This window comes from Raphanus sativus, chromosome 2 (assembly GCF_000801105.2).
Source record: "Raphanus sativus cultivar WK10039 chromosome 2, ASM80110v3, whole genome shotgun sequence".
Classification (NCBI taxonomy): domain Eukaryota; kingdom Viridiplantae; phylum Streptophyta; class Magnoliopsida; order Brassicales; family Brassicaceae; genus Raphanus; species Raphanus sativus.
In genome coordinates this window covers 37,807,014-37,824,150 of record NC_079512.1, presented here as the reverse complement: position 1 = coordinate 37,824,150, position 17,137 = coordinate 37,807,014, and the positions used below count along the sequence as shown (strand labels likewise).

The 17,137-nt window shown below is 35.6% G+C and overlaps 3 protein-coding genes across 4 annotated transcripts; 2 read left to right on the top strand and 1 right to left on the bottom strand.

Annotated features, from left to right (window-relative positions):
* Nucleotides 1-4,494: 4,494 nt before the first annotated feature.
* LOC108839816 (uncharacterized) lies at nt 4,495-5,316 on the top strand. Its single transcript, XM_018612593.2, has one exon. The coding sequence runs from the start codon at nt 4,578-4,580 to the stop codon at nt 5,097-5,099; it is 522 nt and encodes a 173-aa protein (XP_018468095.1). The 5' UTR covers nt 4,495-4,577; the 3' UTR covers nt 5,100-5,316.
* A 3,436-nt stretch (nt 5,317-8,752) lies between these two features.
* On the top strand, nt 8,753-11,205 carry LOC130508264 (cytoplasmic tRNA 2-thiolation protein 2-like). Of its 2 annotated transcripts, none has more exons than XM_057003662.1 (8): nt 8,753-8,912; nt 9,063-9,359; nt 9,428-9,779; nt 9,875-9,961; nt 10,101-10,222; nt 10,309-10,387; nt 10,471-10,865; nt 10,962-11,205. In XM_057003662.1, the coding sequence occupies exons 2-8, from the start codon at nt 9,070-9,072 to the stop codon at nt 11,008-11,010; spliced, it is 1,374 nt and encodes a 457-aa protein (XP_056859642.1). In that variant the 5' UTR covers nt 8,753-8,912; nt 9,063-9,069; the 3' UTR covers nt 11,011-11,205. The 2 variants fall into 2 exon arrangements, with proteins under 2 accessions (XP_056859642.1, XP_056859643.1); XM_057003663.1 differs by having other exon boundaries at nt 8,764-8,912; nt 9,068-9,359.
* On the bottom strand, nt 11,155-16,371 carry LOC130508263 (BEL1-like homeodomain protein 2). The gene is made up of 5 exons (XM_057003658.1): nt 16,099-16,371; nt 14,679-15,857; nt 13,394-13,785; nt 12,874-12,934; nt 11,155-11,807 (listed from the first exon to the last, which is right to left on the bottom strand). Exons 2-5 carry the CDS (start codon nt 15,720-15,722, stop codon nt 11,277-11,279), a joined length of 2,028 nt encoding a protein of 675 aa, XP_056859638.1. The 5' UTR covers nt 15,723-15,857; nt 16,099-16,371; the 3' UTR covers nt 11,155-11,276.
* Nucleotides 16,372-17,137: the final 766 nt, after the last annotated feature.

Below are 17,137 nucleotides of genomic sequence, written 5' to 3'. Positions count from 1 at the left end.
TCCTAAATCTTAAATGACTCAAAGTCTCAAATTGCATCAGGTTTTGCAAATATCTGAATCTGAAATTTTAAACATTTATTTTATATTAGCATACATACAAATGAATCCAATTAATTAGAATACTAATAGTGCAACTTTATTTGCTTATAGAGGAGAACCATTTTTATATTAAAATGTTCGTATTTGGTTAATCAAAGTCACCTGCTTGTTCAAGTACATGCACATAAGGATTCATGTGATCCGTACGTAAATTCCTATAGGTTTTCTTAGATACTCAAATCTACACATAAACAATTTTTTTTAAAAAAATTAACATTATCTACATCAATTTTTTAAAAATTAACATTATCTCAAATCTACAAATATTACAAAAGTTCGTTAAAAAATTAACATTATCTTAAATCAATCTTTTTAGGAGTGAGAAAGCTAAGTTATGAACATGTATATGTAATATCTCAAATATTTTTGTAAGTGATAAACCAAAGGAGAGGAGCCCCTTTACTCAACCAAATGAAAGGTTGTTTTAAAATGGCACTTTTTAATAACACAGCAATTAAAAAGTTTAAAAATGAACAATTATTATTTTGTTTCAAAATTTTACATATCAAAATTATAGATATGCATATATAGAATGTTCAGAAAAATCAAGACAAAAAAATAATAGTTGATACTTCTATGACCTATTAAATCTTTTTTTTTTTTAAAACGGCTTCCTATATATGACCTATTAAATCTAAAGCGCTCAAAAACTAACTAAAAGATAGAGGGTCCCAAGACAACCTTGCATGATGATGAAACTTTGATTCTAAATTTCTATGAAAATTATAAGGTGGGAAGTTTCATCGCAATGAAGAGTATGAGCTTTTTTCAATGTATCTTAGACACAAAACAAGAAATTATTGGAGGAAAGGGAGTCCCACTATTGTATGAACAATAATATTATCAAAACAAGACCCCAAAATCAATATATTCCATATCGTATGAAAATATCTTCTAGCTTTAGAAAATAATTAAAATTTGATCATATGGATATTTCAAGTACTTCAGATAATATGAAACTCCAATCGATTTTTTTTTGAATGGTTAAGTAAATTATGCAAGTCGACATATAAACACATGCAGGACGTGCCATGATCAATGCTGGTTCCTTTTTACCTAATTCCTTATGATTAGTTATTCTGATATGAGTACAAATCAGTAGTAATCTATAAGAACACAACCAAAAGAGTATTGATGCACATGTTAAACGGGAGCTTTTCACCTCTTCGACCCACACCAAAAGAGAGAGAGAAAACAATCATAACTAAAAACAGAACAAATGGAATCCTAAACAATATCGTGCCGTAGCTTACAATTTCACATAACTTTGAAAACGGAATAAAACTCTTTTCACTGAAAATGTTTGAACTGTTATATGGTGGGAAACAAAAGACTAACCATCCAATTCAAACCTGACTGGTAACACCTATAAGGATTGTAAATAATCAAATAGAATATGTTTCTTTATTGAGATATGTGTAATTTGGCGGTTTGGTTATTGGTATACTGATGTAATACATTATACGATTTTAGTGAAAGGTTTTTAACAAAGATTAAGAAAGTAAATTTCATGTAATGTCTTGGTTACATAAAATTGCATAAACAGTCTAACCATAATCTAGTATTGTAATTGGTTGCAATTGAGTTTAGAAATGTGAAAATATCACTTATTATGGAACTAAAAATCTCACTTATTGTACAGAGGGAGTAAGAAAAAAGTTTGGACCAAGAAAGCAGTCTTTTGTTGGTCAAAGAGGTGATAATTGATTCGATCTTCTCATTTTGTGGGGTGAGACCGCGAGAGGAGCATCCATGAAGCTTCATACAAAAGCATCGAGCATGTGACGTTCTCTTTTTCCTCTACATAGAAACCTTTCAAATAATAAATCATTACTCCCTCCGTTTCAAATTATATGTCGTTTTAGAGCAAAATTTTTGTTTTAAAATAAGTGTCGTTTTCGGTTTTCACTGCAAAATTTATTGAAAATATTCTCTATTCTATTTTTATATTGGTTGATGTGTATTGGTAATAGTATTTTTATTTTGAAATATATAAAATTAAATGTTTTCTTAATCTGTGTGCAAAGACTTAGAACGACAAATAATATGAAACGGAGGGAGTATTAAATTTCACAAACGCATATATATTTAGATTATGTAACAGAAAAAGTAATAAATAAAAACAAACACACGTAATTAAGACATAAGTATCTTATAACAAAGAACATAGACATTATTGTGTACAAAAATATTTAAACACAGATTAAGAGTGTATTTTGACTAACAAGCATTGCTTCGACAGTCCAGCTCCATCTTTTCATCTGACTTTTACGTATACAATGTTTGAAAATGATTGATATTTTAGATTTCTTCAAATGTGATAATATACTGTAGCAAGGCCATTTTCGAACAAGCAAGATAAATGATACTATACATATTAGAATATAAAAAGCATATATATTGAGCTTAGTGTCCATATTTTATATCAACTGAGAGAGTTTAGATGATTAGTTTCAGCCTGTAACGATCCATTATTAGGACATAGTCAAATCGGTTTTTTATTACTACAAAATTTAGAGTGGTCGTTTGACCCAAAAGAACGTGAAAACGATAGTGGTATTAGCTAAACACTTCATTTCTGGCTGGCATCGCTGTGATAGTTGACAATTAACCACCTATTGACCGACGCCTCATCCAGATCCAATAAACAACCCAAATAAAATTTGAATGATGCATAATTCTGAACCATATACACCGATTTCTATTCATTTTGACTTTGTTGTATTTAAGAAGCTCTTACTATCAGAAAGCATGAACAATAACGAGCGACGTCAACAGGCAACGAGGGACGTACCGAGTTTACGCGGCATCTCATGAATGGAAAGACGAAACGTGGCTATAAGTAATCAGGCCACTGGACACTTCTCCTCTTGCTTTTTTAACACTCCCTCCTTTATGTTTCCTGGACATTCAGCGGTCGATTATTTTCATTTGGTGGTATGAAACATACATGTATATAGAGAATGTAACATTATAAAGCAAAAAATAACTCATGAATTTCAGTAAATCAAGACTAGTTAATTGCGTAGTGATTGTAATTATGATCGAATTGTTATACAATCAGCTTATAGTTGTGTAAGGATAAAATCCAATCATTATCTTACAAGTTTTACTGGATTGTAGATTCCGAGGGATACTGACAAAACCCGAGAACTTAAGATGGTGGTGATCAAATATTACTATTTAATTTCCCAAAACAATGCTCAGAGTCTATACAACTTGAGATCACCTAACTCGCATACTGAATATGCTCTCGGAAGTGTATATACATCGATCAACAAAATCAAATCATGTTTTTCTTACATTCGCAATCAAATAGTTTTTAAAGAGCTACTTGAAAATTATATATTCTATCTAGCTATTGTCTTTACATAAAATTGTTGTTTTTCTCTCCCACCTTCATTTTTGATTGGGTAAATGCCTCTATGTACAATTTAGAAAGGTAAAATAGTAGTAGTCCTTATTACGCAACTTGGTAAACCAAAACTGCAAACAAGTCTATTTACGAGGAATATGTAAACCCATGGTCGAAAAAGAAAAGTGCGTACTCTATTTAGCTTAAGTCATGACAACTTTGTTATATTCTTATTATCAAACTAATGCTTCATTAACTACTTTGTTTTAGAAACATATAAAAACACACGACAAAAATTATAGGGAAAACAACACATGTTATATATATCTTGATGAATTTAAAGGATCCGACAGCTTATTCCCCAATCAAAATCACAGATTTAAAAGTGACAAGAAAGTTCATAATTATTTTTCACAAAAAAGTTCATAATTATTCAGATGCAAAAATGGTAAATAATATATAAATATATATTTAAAATTGTAACCTAGTCATAAAGGGCATCAATAAAAATGGACCCTATTGTTTTTATGTCGGATATTTAATTTTAGATCTTTCATCTTAGTAAGTTAACCCACCAATCTACCCCACACGCATTTGTATCAATGTAGTAAACTGATAGTTTACCTATCCACGATACACATAATATTCACAAAATAAGCGTGTTCTTCTTCATAATACACTAATAAAACCATATATTACAATCATATTCATTTTCTTATAGACATCACATATACTAGATGGTACTCTACACACTGTTAAAAGAAAAAATGTTACATGTATGAACGCGCGAAAACAGTTCTATTTAAAGCTTCAAAAGTAACTGAATCTATTTCATAATAATTAAGTGCAGTCACTGACATGGTAATTATACGTAAAAATAATAATAAAGTGGTAAATTATCTAAACAAGACAAAGCTGTCATCCTCCCCACCACTTATACAGCCTGTCATCACACTTCTATTGGTCTACAAGACGACAAAATCCCACGTGGCATCAAAAATTTTCTCTATTTATAACACAGCACTTCTCTTTCTCTTACCACATTATTATTCCCACTCCTTTCACCGGCAAACGAGTTACGACTTACGAGTCAGCTCAACGAGTTCACCAAAAGAAATACATAATGGGTATATGCACTTCGACTGAGTCGACTCAAGTGGCCACGGCGAAACTGATCTTGCTAGACGGGAGGATGATGGAGTTCACGAAACCCGTGAAGGTCGGATACGTTTTGCAGAAGAACCCCATGTGTTTTATCTGTAACTCGGACGACATGGAGTTCGATGAGGCTCTTTCTGCCATTAGCGCGGACGAAGAGCTTCAGCTAGGTCAGATATACTTCGCTCTTCCTCTTCGTTATCTTCGTCAGCCACTTCAAGCGGAGGAGATGGCTGCATTGGCCGCTAAAGCTAACTCTGCGCTCATGAGAAGTGGTGGTGGTGGAGGAGGCTGTCGCCGGAGACGTGTAGATCCTATTGTCCCTGGTGATAAATATCGCGTTAGAGTTGCCTCCTGTGATGATACCGTTGGTTCAGGCTTCGGAAGGAGGAAGGAGAGAAACGCTGACGCTGACGGTGGTGGTAGTACTAGTAGTCGCCGGAGGAGGGAATGCTACGCGGCGGAGCTGAGCACGATAGAAGAGTGAAGGGTATCTGGAATTTGTTGATAGTTGTAATTATGCTGGGGTAGTTTAGTCATTTAAGAAAAACAATATGCAAATTTAGTAGCTAAGCTTAGTAGTAGCATCTCTCATGTCGACAAAAAAAAGTAGTGGCATCTCTCATTGATTTGTGACATTTGTCGAATTCAGTGTTATTCCTACACTTTTTTCCTTTTTTTTCAAGAAGACTAAAAATTTTCCATGGTAGACATTATTGGACATTTTAGATTAGCATAATTACATTAATCATTCCTAGTATTAGATTTAATCTCTCGGATAATAATAAGAAAATAACATGTGACTGGTTCCAAAAATCTCGTAACGCGGATTGCAAGATAAATTAAAATACAAGGTTATGCAAAATAGTCAAAATTCATACATTCATGCATACGTGATATTACATTCGTATGTATGATGTATCTGGTTTTATCTTTTAACGTTGACAAAAAAAAAAGAAATGTGCTTTCACGTGTCTAAATCTTCAATAATACTACAATTGTTCCTTTTTAAGATATTTCATGTCAATTCTCTCACGTCAAATTCTTTAATATATAATAGGTCTTGTCTATATATTATATGTTAAAAATACAAAAAACTTGAATATATGTTATCTGGAGCATCACTTTAAAATGACTAGATTCATTGGTAACGAGTAACGACGACAAAAAGAAAAGATACATTGGTAACAGAAAAGAATAGAAAACAGAGTTACATGATTACATAATAAACTTGGGACCATTTTATTTAAATTATTGTATGCTTGCTTGCTAGATGCAGACAAAGAATTTTATAGATGACCTCGATAGTCGATGCTTACTCCATCAGTTTTTGACATTGAATTCTCAGTAAGTTTGAAAATTAGTTATCTTTTTTTTTCTGCCATCTTATGATAATATTATTAAGGCTTAAAGCCAAAAAAACAAAATCCAAATACAAGATGTCCTTTAAACCAGACCCCAAATACACAAACCATCCAGAGCAAGTCCAGTAGACCACCTAAATTTCAAGCCCAAAAAAAACAGTGGAAAAACCCAATCTCCACCGATTTCTTCGACCACGTAGCAAGAACGCATCATCCACTGAGACATGACTTGAAACCGCCGCCTGGGACTGCAAACCGAAAACTTCACCGGAGACAGGTATCACCACCACCGTCACCGATTGAAACGTCGTCGCTGGATCAAACAAGTCACTTTACCACCGGAATCAACCGGGAAACTTACAACAAACACCGGAACTCACCTCCAACAACAGTATTGGAGATATAGGGAATCCGATAGCTTCCACCCATACGCCTGAGTTTCAGAGAGCATTCATCTGTCTCACCGAGATCTCCTCCAAACTAGGCCACCACACACGAGACGAAACACCGCACAGCGTGAGCACTTCCAATGGTTCGGTAGCCGGCGACCACCACCGACAGAGATACGGCGCAGCCCCAGAATCAAAGTGCCGGCCATCCATCAAGGGAGAGATGCGATGCCGGAAGCTAAAAAGAATCGACGAGGAGAGACCAGGAAACGCCTCTTCCTCCCGGCGCCGAAGAAAACGAAATAGAAAGGGATCCGAGTGACCCTTCCGTGCCGATAACCACATACAGGAAAGAAAATAACACAGAAGAGCCGGACCGACGGTGGCGAAAAGAACCAACCCGTCGGCCGGAATTGCAAGCAATCGGTGGTTTTCTAGTGATGGAACAGAGCAATCGGTGGTTTTCTAATGATGGAACAGAGCAACTTTTAGAGAGAGAAATTTTTTTATTAAGAATTATAACTGTGAGTGTTACCTAAGAAAATTAGTTATCTATTTTAGTAGGAATCATAATCAATTTTATAAGTTCTACAAACCCCACCAGCTGTTAATCTAATCTTTCTGTGGTATTGTTTTCTTGTCTTTACCCCGTAAATTTAGCTTATGTATGTTAATCATGTCTTGTTTTCTTTCTTTAGATTCTTTACCTTTGCCATTTCCCAAGACCTATTATTGGTTTTAAATTGTTGTACAGAGCATATACATCGATTCTAATGAATAATCTCAAATGTTGCATGTTACACACACAAAATGTTATGCTCAGATTTTAGATCCGACAAAACTGAAGCAGTAGATTTAGTCGGTTGAATCAGCCACATGTAAATAGATTTGCCATTCATATTTAAACATTTAATGATTTGTTGATATTCCGTGTTTTCTTGACTAAACTGATTTTCCATGTTGTAAAAATAATATTATGTGTTATCCTATAGTATTTTCATATTTTGTAATTACAAAAGTACGCTTATATCAATAGAAGATAACATTGCAAAAGCTTAGATCAAAAAGGATAGTAAGGCGAGTAACTATAAACAGGTCCTCTTATATTTGACTTTCATTTTTAATGCTGATCGTCGATTATATGTTTATCAGAAAATATGTAAAAAGTATACGCCACACCTTATAAACCAAAAGGGAAAAGTTAAGACAAAATGATTGTAAGTGACTTTTAATAAATTGTTTAATTCTTATTATCACACGATTCTTGATCTTAGATTGAATCCATTATTACACCATTCCATGAATCAATTTTCCTTCATCTTTCGTCCATTACATGTATGCATGCATTATATGTGCATTGGCCTCATTTGAAAAGAGTAGGGTTCTAACCAAACTTGTCGCTCACGAGACCTCAACACCATCATTTTGCTTTGCTAGTATCTCTGTACACAAAACCATATAAAACCAAAATACAAAAAGGAAAATCAGAGGAGAAAACAGTGGTATTATATATTTAATGTTATATTATAGAAGTGTATTATACTATCTAATCCTTTAGAATATCTTCCAACTAATGTTAAAAGATGGATCAATCATTTATAATTCACACTATATTAACTATCTGGATCGAAATCTAAATTCAAACTGACTAAATAATGATAATTTAGTTCAAGAGAGAATCAATTTGAAGACATATATAAGATACATGAAAACTCCAAAAAAGTTTATTACTAAGCTACCCCAAGACATAAAGTTTGCTACCAAACGTTCCACTATAATCTTGTATAATATCCCACCTATTTCCAAAAGAAAACCTTTTTTCGTAATATAGTGTGTTTATCTCTTATATGCACTCTTACTTATTTCCTTAAAACTTTCGTATCATTCACTAGTCCTCTTTATGCGTTTTAATGAGAAAATAAAATATCTCCAAATGTTCACAGGATGTGGACAACCAATAATATTTGTTCGTATTCTTGAAGATAGTGATTGTCACATTCTTTTTGTCCACTCGTCTCATTAGGGGTCTAGGTGGCTAAAACAAAAACCATAATGGTTTAGTTGAATCAACCCTCCTTTTTCAATACTGTTAAAAGTGATAGTAGCGATCGTTAGCATAATTGATACTAGCGAGCCAAGTCATTATTTAACAAAACATAACTCATCAATCTGCTATTTTAAAAATAACTTAGCTATTAAAAACTTTCTTATATACTGACTGTGGACAATGACGAGACCTAAGTAGAATCCAACGTTCACTAGTCATTATTCTCCCGGTCGCAAAGACAGCGAGAACATCATCCCGGTATAGGAGGAAAAAAACAGCATGCAGTCTGATCATACCGGACGAAAAACATAAATCTGGGCTTTCAATATAATATTTGATGAGCCTTTAAAATATATCTGGGCTTCTATTAAAAGCAATACTTGGGCCTCTCCCCTCTGTCTACCAAGGTTTTACTATTCTCCCTTTCTTCTTCCTCTACGACGGAGACTGGAGCTGCTGCAGCTGAAGCATCGCGGCGACTCTCTTCCCACCTGAAACTGGTAATCCACCACTAAGCAGAAACCTAGATTCTCTTTTCCTTTTTCTGTATACTTCGTTTGATTTAGGATTCACTAGATGTGTTTGTTTCGATTTTGAATCTGAACAATCTCTTAAGAAGCTCGTTAATGGCGGTTACTGTATTGTCTTAGCTTAGAGATGGCTTGTAATTCATCTGGCTGTGAGTCCGGTTCCTGTGGCCGTGAGAAGGAAAATGGAAGCAAGGCAGAGGAGGAAGTTATTGGTGCTAAGAAGGAGAGTGTATGCCTCAAGTGTAAATCCAATGAGCCGATGACGTTCGGCGATGGTGGCTCAGACGACGGAAGATTCTGCGCGGATTGTTTCAGGAGCAACGTCTATGGGAAGTTCCGTCTCGCTGTTACTTCACACGCCATGATCACTCCTTCAGATAACGTTCTTGTTGCTTTCTCTGGTGGCTCATCTTCCAGGTTTTTGGCTCATCTTCCTTCCTTTCTTTATATCTAAAGTGGTTGATTGATGTGTGTGTGTTGTTTAGGGTTGCTCTTCAGTTTGTGCACGAGCTGCAAGTCAAGGCTTTGAAGAATTACGAGGCGAGTCGTGATAGGTCTTTGCCTGTGTTTGGTGTTGGCGTTGCGTTTGTGGATGAGAGTGCTGCTTATCCTCCGGCTCTTTCCAGTGAGATGGGGGATGCGGTTGCGTGGGTGAGGTCAACTGTTTTGAGTATGTATCCACCTGAGAAGGATCTCCATGTTGTTCCTATCGAAAGCGTGTTTGGTTCAGAGTCTGTTGAAGCACGGGGCAGGCTTGTGAAGCTGTTGGATTCTGTTAGTGATGAGACTGGAAAAGAAGACCTTTTGCTGCATCTCAAGATGTTGTCTTTGCAAAAGGTTTGTTTGGCTTTTGTGTCTATTGGGAATATATATAAAAAAAGAACCGGCTTGGAGATATCTTTGATCTAATGTTGTTTGATGATTGTTTTTAGGTTGCTTCTGAGAATGGGTACAACAGGTTAGTGGTAGGATCATGCACGTCGAGACTCGCTTCCCATGTTCTTACGGCCACTGTCAAGGTTTGTTCTGCTTACTCTGTCCTGTAAACTTATATTTTCAGGCTTGAAAGAGAACACAATTGTTACATCAAAGAGCCTAGATATTTAGACTACATTCATTCGATCGAAGACTTTGACTTTGCATTTTCTTTTGAGACAGGGACGAGGTTACTCACTATCAGCAGATATTCAGCATGTTGATGCGAGGTGGAAGGTTCCCGTTGTCCTGCCACTTCGAGATTGTGTTTGGCAGGAAATAACTAGACTCTGCCATTTGGATGGGTTCGTATATTAACCGAGTTTGTCAATATTCTTCGCTTTTATTTTTCAACTATTGTATAACATCTAACCCATTATGGTCAGGACAGTCTAAAGACTGTGGAGTTGGCTCGTCATCCTCAATCCGGGATCAATGACTTGGTGTCTTCATTCGTTTCTCTGTTGCAGGTGACAAAAATCAACTTCTTGGTTTCTTGTAGTCCATCATTAATCTTGTTGTTATGAACATACTTAGTTATGTGTTTGCGCAGGAAGAGAATCCATCACGGGAGTGCACAATTGTACGGACAGCTGCAAAGCTCACTCCGTTTTACTTCAATAAAATTCCTGAAACGGACGACTCTTGTGTTCCTATGGCCACGCAGAGGCGTCTGAAGAAATTCAATCTCAAATATGACGGTTCCATGACTACAGAAGCATTCTGTCCCATCTGCAACGGCCCACTAAATGAATCTGACTCATCAGATTTGAATACTTTTAAAGGATATGATTCTGATGCCCTTTTTGCTGCTTGCTGTTCGAGTTGCCGGTTCCAAATACTTCCTCAAGATCGTTCATCTCTTGAGCATTTCGGCTCCTTACTACCACATCACATGATCTCCCAAGTAAAGCATCATCAAAAGTTTGACAGTCAAACATATCTCAGGTGAGCATCTCTAATTAGTCACATGTCATTGCTTGAGCCTCTTGAAACCTTTGGTTTAACACTATTGTAACGTTGTTTTCCAAATTATTTTTTCAGGGAGAAGATAAAAGATTGTTTGCTCTTGGACGATGAAGAGGCTGTCTGAATCTCCAATGTTTGTGTTCTTTCAGATATCATCTTACCGGCTTGCTCGAAAGGCAGAGAGAAACTTTTGTAATGTTTCTATATATGCTCATCTCACGATATTACATTATGCTGTCACATTGTTTTTCTTCTGTTTGCAAGAGGAAACTAAAGTATTGTTGTGACCTGTGAGATAGTATTAAATAGGTTTTGAATCCATCGGTGTGACAAAAGAATAAGAAAAACTATATAGTAAGTTAATCAAAGAAATGGAGTAGCAAAACCGAACTAAAACCCACCAAAATCTCTAACGCAGAAAGAGGCGTTCTCATCAGGCATATTGCCAGCATGGCGTAGACCAAGCGTGAGTGATACGTCACCAGTAGGGTTTGTACCAAACCGTATAACATTATCACCATCCATGTCAGCATCATCAAATCCACTAACACCTTGCTGGCACGTTGCAACCGCAGAAAAAGCGGCTGAACCACCGTAGTTAGAGACTACTGCGGCGGCGTTGGAGTAGGAGGAGGATGAAGGGTCGTTTTCGTAAGCATTGATATCGGCAGCTGATCTTAGACGGTGGCCTGCGTCTGGTGGGGTTGCAGCTGTCGTTGGAGTTTGTGTTGTGGTCCGAACGGCAGTGAAGTTGCTTTCATTGTTGTTGGGTTTTGTGCTCTTGTCGTTGTTTTTTGTTTCTTGATCTTCTTGTTCGTTTTCTTCTAATCCTTCTTCTCTTTCTTTTGATTCTTGTTGATACATCTCTTCCACCATTGGTTTCCATAATCGAACCCTAGCATTTATGAACCAGTTTGATACCTGAATGAAAAAGACAAAAAAAACGTTTACCAAGTTAATAATTATAAATTGTGGGCTCTTTTTTGTTTGTCATTTGGTTATTAAATGAATGCAAGAAATTGAGGGTTTCTTCGGGATAATTGAAAGCTGCAAATTTTGATGTACTTGAGGGAAATGGTCCCTTTTGAGTCTTTAATGTCGATCGCTTTCTCTTTCATATCATGCACATAAACATACGCTCTCTCTCTCTTCTATGTTTGTAATAATAAAAATAACGAATCCCAAGAAAAGTTACTCGTGAGTGGAAGGCAAAACACATGGTCTCCCTCTGTCATATCTATTAGCCAAACAAAGGAAAGAAACAAGAGATTTGTCTCAAGTTAGTTACTAGTTACGTAGTCTACTCAGGAAATAAGTTAGGTTTATCTTATCTATCTTTCTCTGGGATGTTAACTCATTATAAACACTAACTGTTGTTTGTTATAAATTATCGTTTGCAAGTGTATGTAAAATGGTAACCGAGTTCTATTTCTTGTATTTTTTTTGTTATATACATTGTAAAGTTTTTTTTATAAACGGAAATCATATTACTGGTTATATTACTAGTTTAAAATGCTAGGATCATGTTTTTAGAAGAAGAAAAATGCTAGTATTTTATCAAATATCTAACAAACGCAAACGAGACTACTCTTTCTGTTTTTGTTTATAATTTTCAAACAAATACTGATATCATGTATACTAACGCAAAGGAAAAAACATTCATGTATATATGAATATATATGATATCATGTACTTGATATCAAATACTAGATATCATGTACTTAAGTCTACATGTTACTACAAGGTAACTCATTAGAAGTCAACACTCCGATCACTATCACCAGTTGTATATAGTAAAACCATCCACGATTTCGACTAACACTAAGATAATCCCCAAACACAACTTGATTAAAGATAGCCAAGTATTAAATTAAAAGTTTCAAAAAAAAAGTATTAAATTAATGAACACTTTTATTTTATTGTGTAAATGTCTCTATATAGTAGATATATGGAATATATATTCCCTATAATATAATTTTAGACTGACCTGATTTCTGGATAAACCAGTCTGTCGAGCCAAGAGGTGCTTATCTGCATCGCTTGGATACCTGAGAAAGAGACCAGAAAATGACATCACTCTATCTTTGCCCTAAATTCAAACTAATTTTCTTTTTCTTTTATATTAAACAATACAATCAAGTATATGCAAGAAAAAGTACAGGCTTTCTCCTCCTTTTTGCCAACAAGGGCGTGAGAATCTAAGAGACAAAAGAAAAGCTGATGATTACATTAGCATAGATCCAATTGTTTTCCTTCTTTAACTTAGATTTCATTTTTTTCTGTTTTGTTTTACTCATAAAGCAATTGACAGAGAGGTGAAAGGTACAGAAACACTACTCTTTTGCTTTATTTCCATTTTTTCGATAACTATCACTAACAATAAAATAGCAAAATTTCAGAGACACAAAACTAAAGAAAGCAGTGATGATATAACATGAAATTAAATACTTTAACGCAATTGATTAATAAGGAATAATGAAAAGTATAAGATAAAAAAATTGACTTACGGGTGGAGGAAATGCTCGAAGAGCCAAGCTCTAAGGATATTAACGGAGCGTTCAGGCAAACCGCGTTGTGGCCGCCAAGCTTCTTGTTCCATCATCCCCATTTGATGAAACGCACGTTGCTGACGCAAACTCTGTTCTAGCAAACGCAACCGCGGCGTTTCCCCTTTAGTTAATCCAAGAGAAGATATTCCGGCTGCATCTTTGTCCCCAAGAAGTTCACAGCTATGTCTAAGCTGAGCTGCCACGGCATCCTTAAGGCATCTAAAATGCCTCGACATAGCCTTTTGAGCCAATGCAGTGTATGGTATCGCCGCGCCGTGGCCCATTACAATGTCAAAAGAGTTCACAACCATCTGCATTTGCTCGCAGTAATGGTTGTACCGTCTGTCCACCTGCCAACAAAATAAAACTATACAATATACAGTCCATACATAATATAATATTACTTTATCTTTTTTTTTGACAAGTAATATCCCTTTATCTTATAATCAATGTTATTTCTAACCTTTGTGCTATATATTCACGTGATTAATAATTGTGTAGAGACTTTCTCATGGGGAGGTATATTTGTGTACAAGTTCCATGGAATAAAATACTGTCACTAGTTGTGTACAAGTATATAATGATAAATAAACAAATGTCATTAGTTATATTATGTTCATATGAGATAGTAAGAAAACTTAAAGGGCTAGATAATATACTCCAAAAGTGTTTGTTTTCCTAGCAATAGTCCGTTTTATCGTATCCTCGAGCACAAAAATAAAATAACTCCTTTAGTGAAAATTTTTTTTAGTCAACTAAAAAATATAATAACTCAATTATGGGTAAAATAATTGAGTAACGTTAAGGGCTAGTTTTAGGACGTCGGAGGGAGTAGCTTACATGGAGATGGAAACGCCAGTTTAATTAATTGCAATGATTTTTCTTTGATTAATCGACTCCACCAAACGTTAAGCATCAAAATTCTCTCAACAAAACCTTTTAATACGATCCCAACACAGTAATAAAATGATTAAAATTTAAATTTTCTAGTATAAATGATGGTATGATTGCGTAGTCAGACTAGCAAAACGATGGAACTATGACCAATTCTAATAGATTAATAGAGACAAAACAAATATTAATCAATCCAGACAGTATCATGTTTCTTGTCTTTTTGTAATAACTCATTGGATTAATGGTGTATTTGACTAAAATATGATTTTTATGGAATTTCATGTTATCGACGTAAAATGTGTGAATATCACTAAAAGACCAAGTCAAGAGATTGAAACCAAAGGAGTACCTCTTCAAGCATGGTGAGTAGCTTTACTTTCCTTCTTTGATGCTCAATCCGATCAGAGGCCGATAGAGGAGGATGTTCCTTACTTGCTCCGGCCGACGATGGTGAACCTCCACCTCCACCACTACTGCTACCGTCGCCAGCACTAGTATTAGGGTTTGAATTGTTCTTAAGTTTGTTTTTCTTAGAAAATCCTCTTCCAACGCTACAAAACTCCTCCAACAACTCTTGAGCTGCCTTTGTGTACCTTGAATTTCTCAAGATAGTGACTGCTCCTACGGAAGAAGATGAAGAAGCAGCCGCCGGAGATGATAAGAATTGGTTTGATACTTGATGATGATGATGTTGAGAGGAGTCAGCAAGAAGAGTCTTGAATTCATTGAATTGATGATGAGATGATAAGTTGCTTCCATGGTAAATTTTTCTATACTCTTCGGCTTTTGCTGCTGCCTCTAAAGACGACGAGAGAGATAAGGACAAGCCTTGCCCACCGCTGTTTTCCACGTGGACGGTCCCGATCTCGGTTTGTCTGTTGTGATGATCGGAGGAAGGCTGCCACGTCAGCTGTTGGTGAGGAAGCTGATGCATAGACATAGTATTAGTGTAGCCTTGATGATGAGATGGATTTGGTAGTAACATGTGAAGAGTTGAAGAACCGTGGTGGCTCCTTGTGGATGGTGGTTGTTGCGGTGGCGGTGGATTCATTAAGAATAGCCGCATGGCGGCGGCTGACTCCGTAGCATTTATGGCCGGAATATTCTGATGTTGCTGCTCAAGTAACTGTCTATTTAACCGGAAAGATTGGGAGTGGTCAAGATCTACTCCTCCACCACCACCGCTGCTTCTGTGGAAATTAAACATCTCTGATAACATTCCGGCAGGTTCGTAGACAGGAATCCCACTTCTAGGGACTGAGGATTCCTCGTCCATCTCTTGTATCCTTTGATGTTCTTGCTTTAAATTAGGAGAATCTGATTGGTCGAATCCATTAGAGAAGTTGAAGATTTCTCCTTGGTGTTGTTGATGATGATGATAATCTTGGGACATAGAAATATCAAATATAGACTTCAACAGAACTGTAGTAGTAGGAGGTGTGTTAGGCTTTTAGCTATTCCCATATGAAGCTTTCAATCTTCTTCTTCATGATATATATAAATAGTATATCTCCTTCTACCTCGGATCCTGTAATGATTCAAACAAATCATTTGAAACATAACTAAGAAAGAGTGAGATGATCAACTAGGTCATATGCTGTTTTATATATATATATATATATATTCTGATCAAAAATATATATATATATATATATATATATACACACATCAACTGATGAACAAAATAACACATACAGAAATATATATTTACATATCTATAGATATACATGTATCAGATGCAATAGAGAGAGCAGAGACGAATAGGATACCTTTGGACTTTGCTGCATAGAAAAGAGAGAGAAGATAAAAATTGAACTTAGGTATCGTTTTCTCTAGCTCTCTCTCTCTCTCTGGCTTTCTCTTTCTGGACTCTCCTTTTCTTGTTTACTTTGTTACTAAGAGTTTGCTCAGGAACTCCTTAAACTAAAATAAAACTGATTAGTCTCTCACAGAGCAAAAGGAAGAGAAGAGAAGATATGACGGAGAGAAGTCACTCTCTTCTATCTTCTTTGCCTCGTTTTTTAGCCTACCAATCTTCTTAATTAGTTTTCTTACGTAAAATATTCTACTAATAGTTTTTAAATGTAATAATCCACTGAAGTGCCCGCCCTGGGTTCGATCCGCGTTGGCCACGAGAGTTTTCATATGGGCTTCTCTCGCCTTCCAAACCACTTCGCGTAACCAGGGGCCCTTAAGTGGAGGCTTAAAAATCCTGTAATGACATGGGTTTAGGCGCGGTGGGCTAGTCGATCACGCTTAGTGGTCGGATACTGGATTATCAAAAAAAAAATGTAATAATCCACTGACATAATTAACATATATATTTATATAAATATAGTCTCTGAAAAAACTTAACTTCAGTATTTTCGTTCTCCGATAAAGTATTTTATTTTGTTAACATATAATATAGTACGATATATTGATATTTTTTTATTCACGGAAACGTCGGCTGCCATCAACAAATTTAAGATGTTAATTTTGGAAACAAGTTTAAAAAGCAGTGGAGGAAATTAAATAGAAAAAAGAGAGTACAAGGTCATATATCTCAATGATACGAGCCACCACCATAAATATTAAATAAAATATGGACAAATATATTTAAGATACTGCCATATTTATTTCCCATTGTAACCTCATCTGTCATTTTCTAATTACGCTAGATTTACTCGCAGATAGGGTTAGTTAGGTCTTAGACTCTTAGTTAGGTCCATTCAAAATGGGTCCTCTTTGTGCGTTACATTCTTTCTCCTCATATTGCATACCCTATAGTATCAATCATTCTTAACCCCAATAGAAAGATGTAAAAAC

What these genes read in the sequence shown, in the direction of transcription:
- LOC108839816 (XM_018612593.2), top strand. Translation starts at nt 4,578, where the DNA reads ATGGGTATATGCACTTCGACTGAGTCGACTCAAGTGGCCACGGCGAAA.
- LOC130508264 (XM_057003662.1), top strand. Translation starts at nt 9,070, where the DNA reads ATGGCTTGTAATTCATCTGGCTGTGAGTCCGGTTCCTGTGGCCGTGAG. An exon ending in AGATGTTGTCTTTGCAAAAG is followed by an intron (nt 9,780 to 9,874) that starts GTTTGTTTGGCT and finishes GATTGTTTTTAG; the next exon opens with GTTGCTTCTGAGAATGGGTA. An exon ending in GACAGTCAAACATATCTCAG is followed by an intron (nt 10,866 to 10,961) that starts GTGAGCATCTCT and finishes TTATTTTTTCAG; the next exon opens with GGAGAAGATAAAAGATTGTT.
- LOC130508263 (XM_057003658.1), bottom strand. Translation starts at nt 15,722, where the DNA reads ATGTCCCAAGATTATCATCATCATCAACAACACCAAGGAGAAATCTTC. An exon ending in TACTCACCATGCTTGAAGAG is followed by an intron (nt 13,786 to 14,678) that starts GTACTCCTTTGG and finishes TTTTGTTGGCAG; the next exon opens with GTGGACAGACGGTACAACCA. An exon ending in CTGGTTTATCCAGAAATCAG is followed by an intron (nt 11,808 to 12,873) that starts GTCAGTCTAAAA and finishes TTTTTCATTCAG; the next exon opens with GTATCAAACTGGTTCATAAA.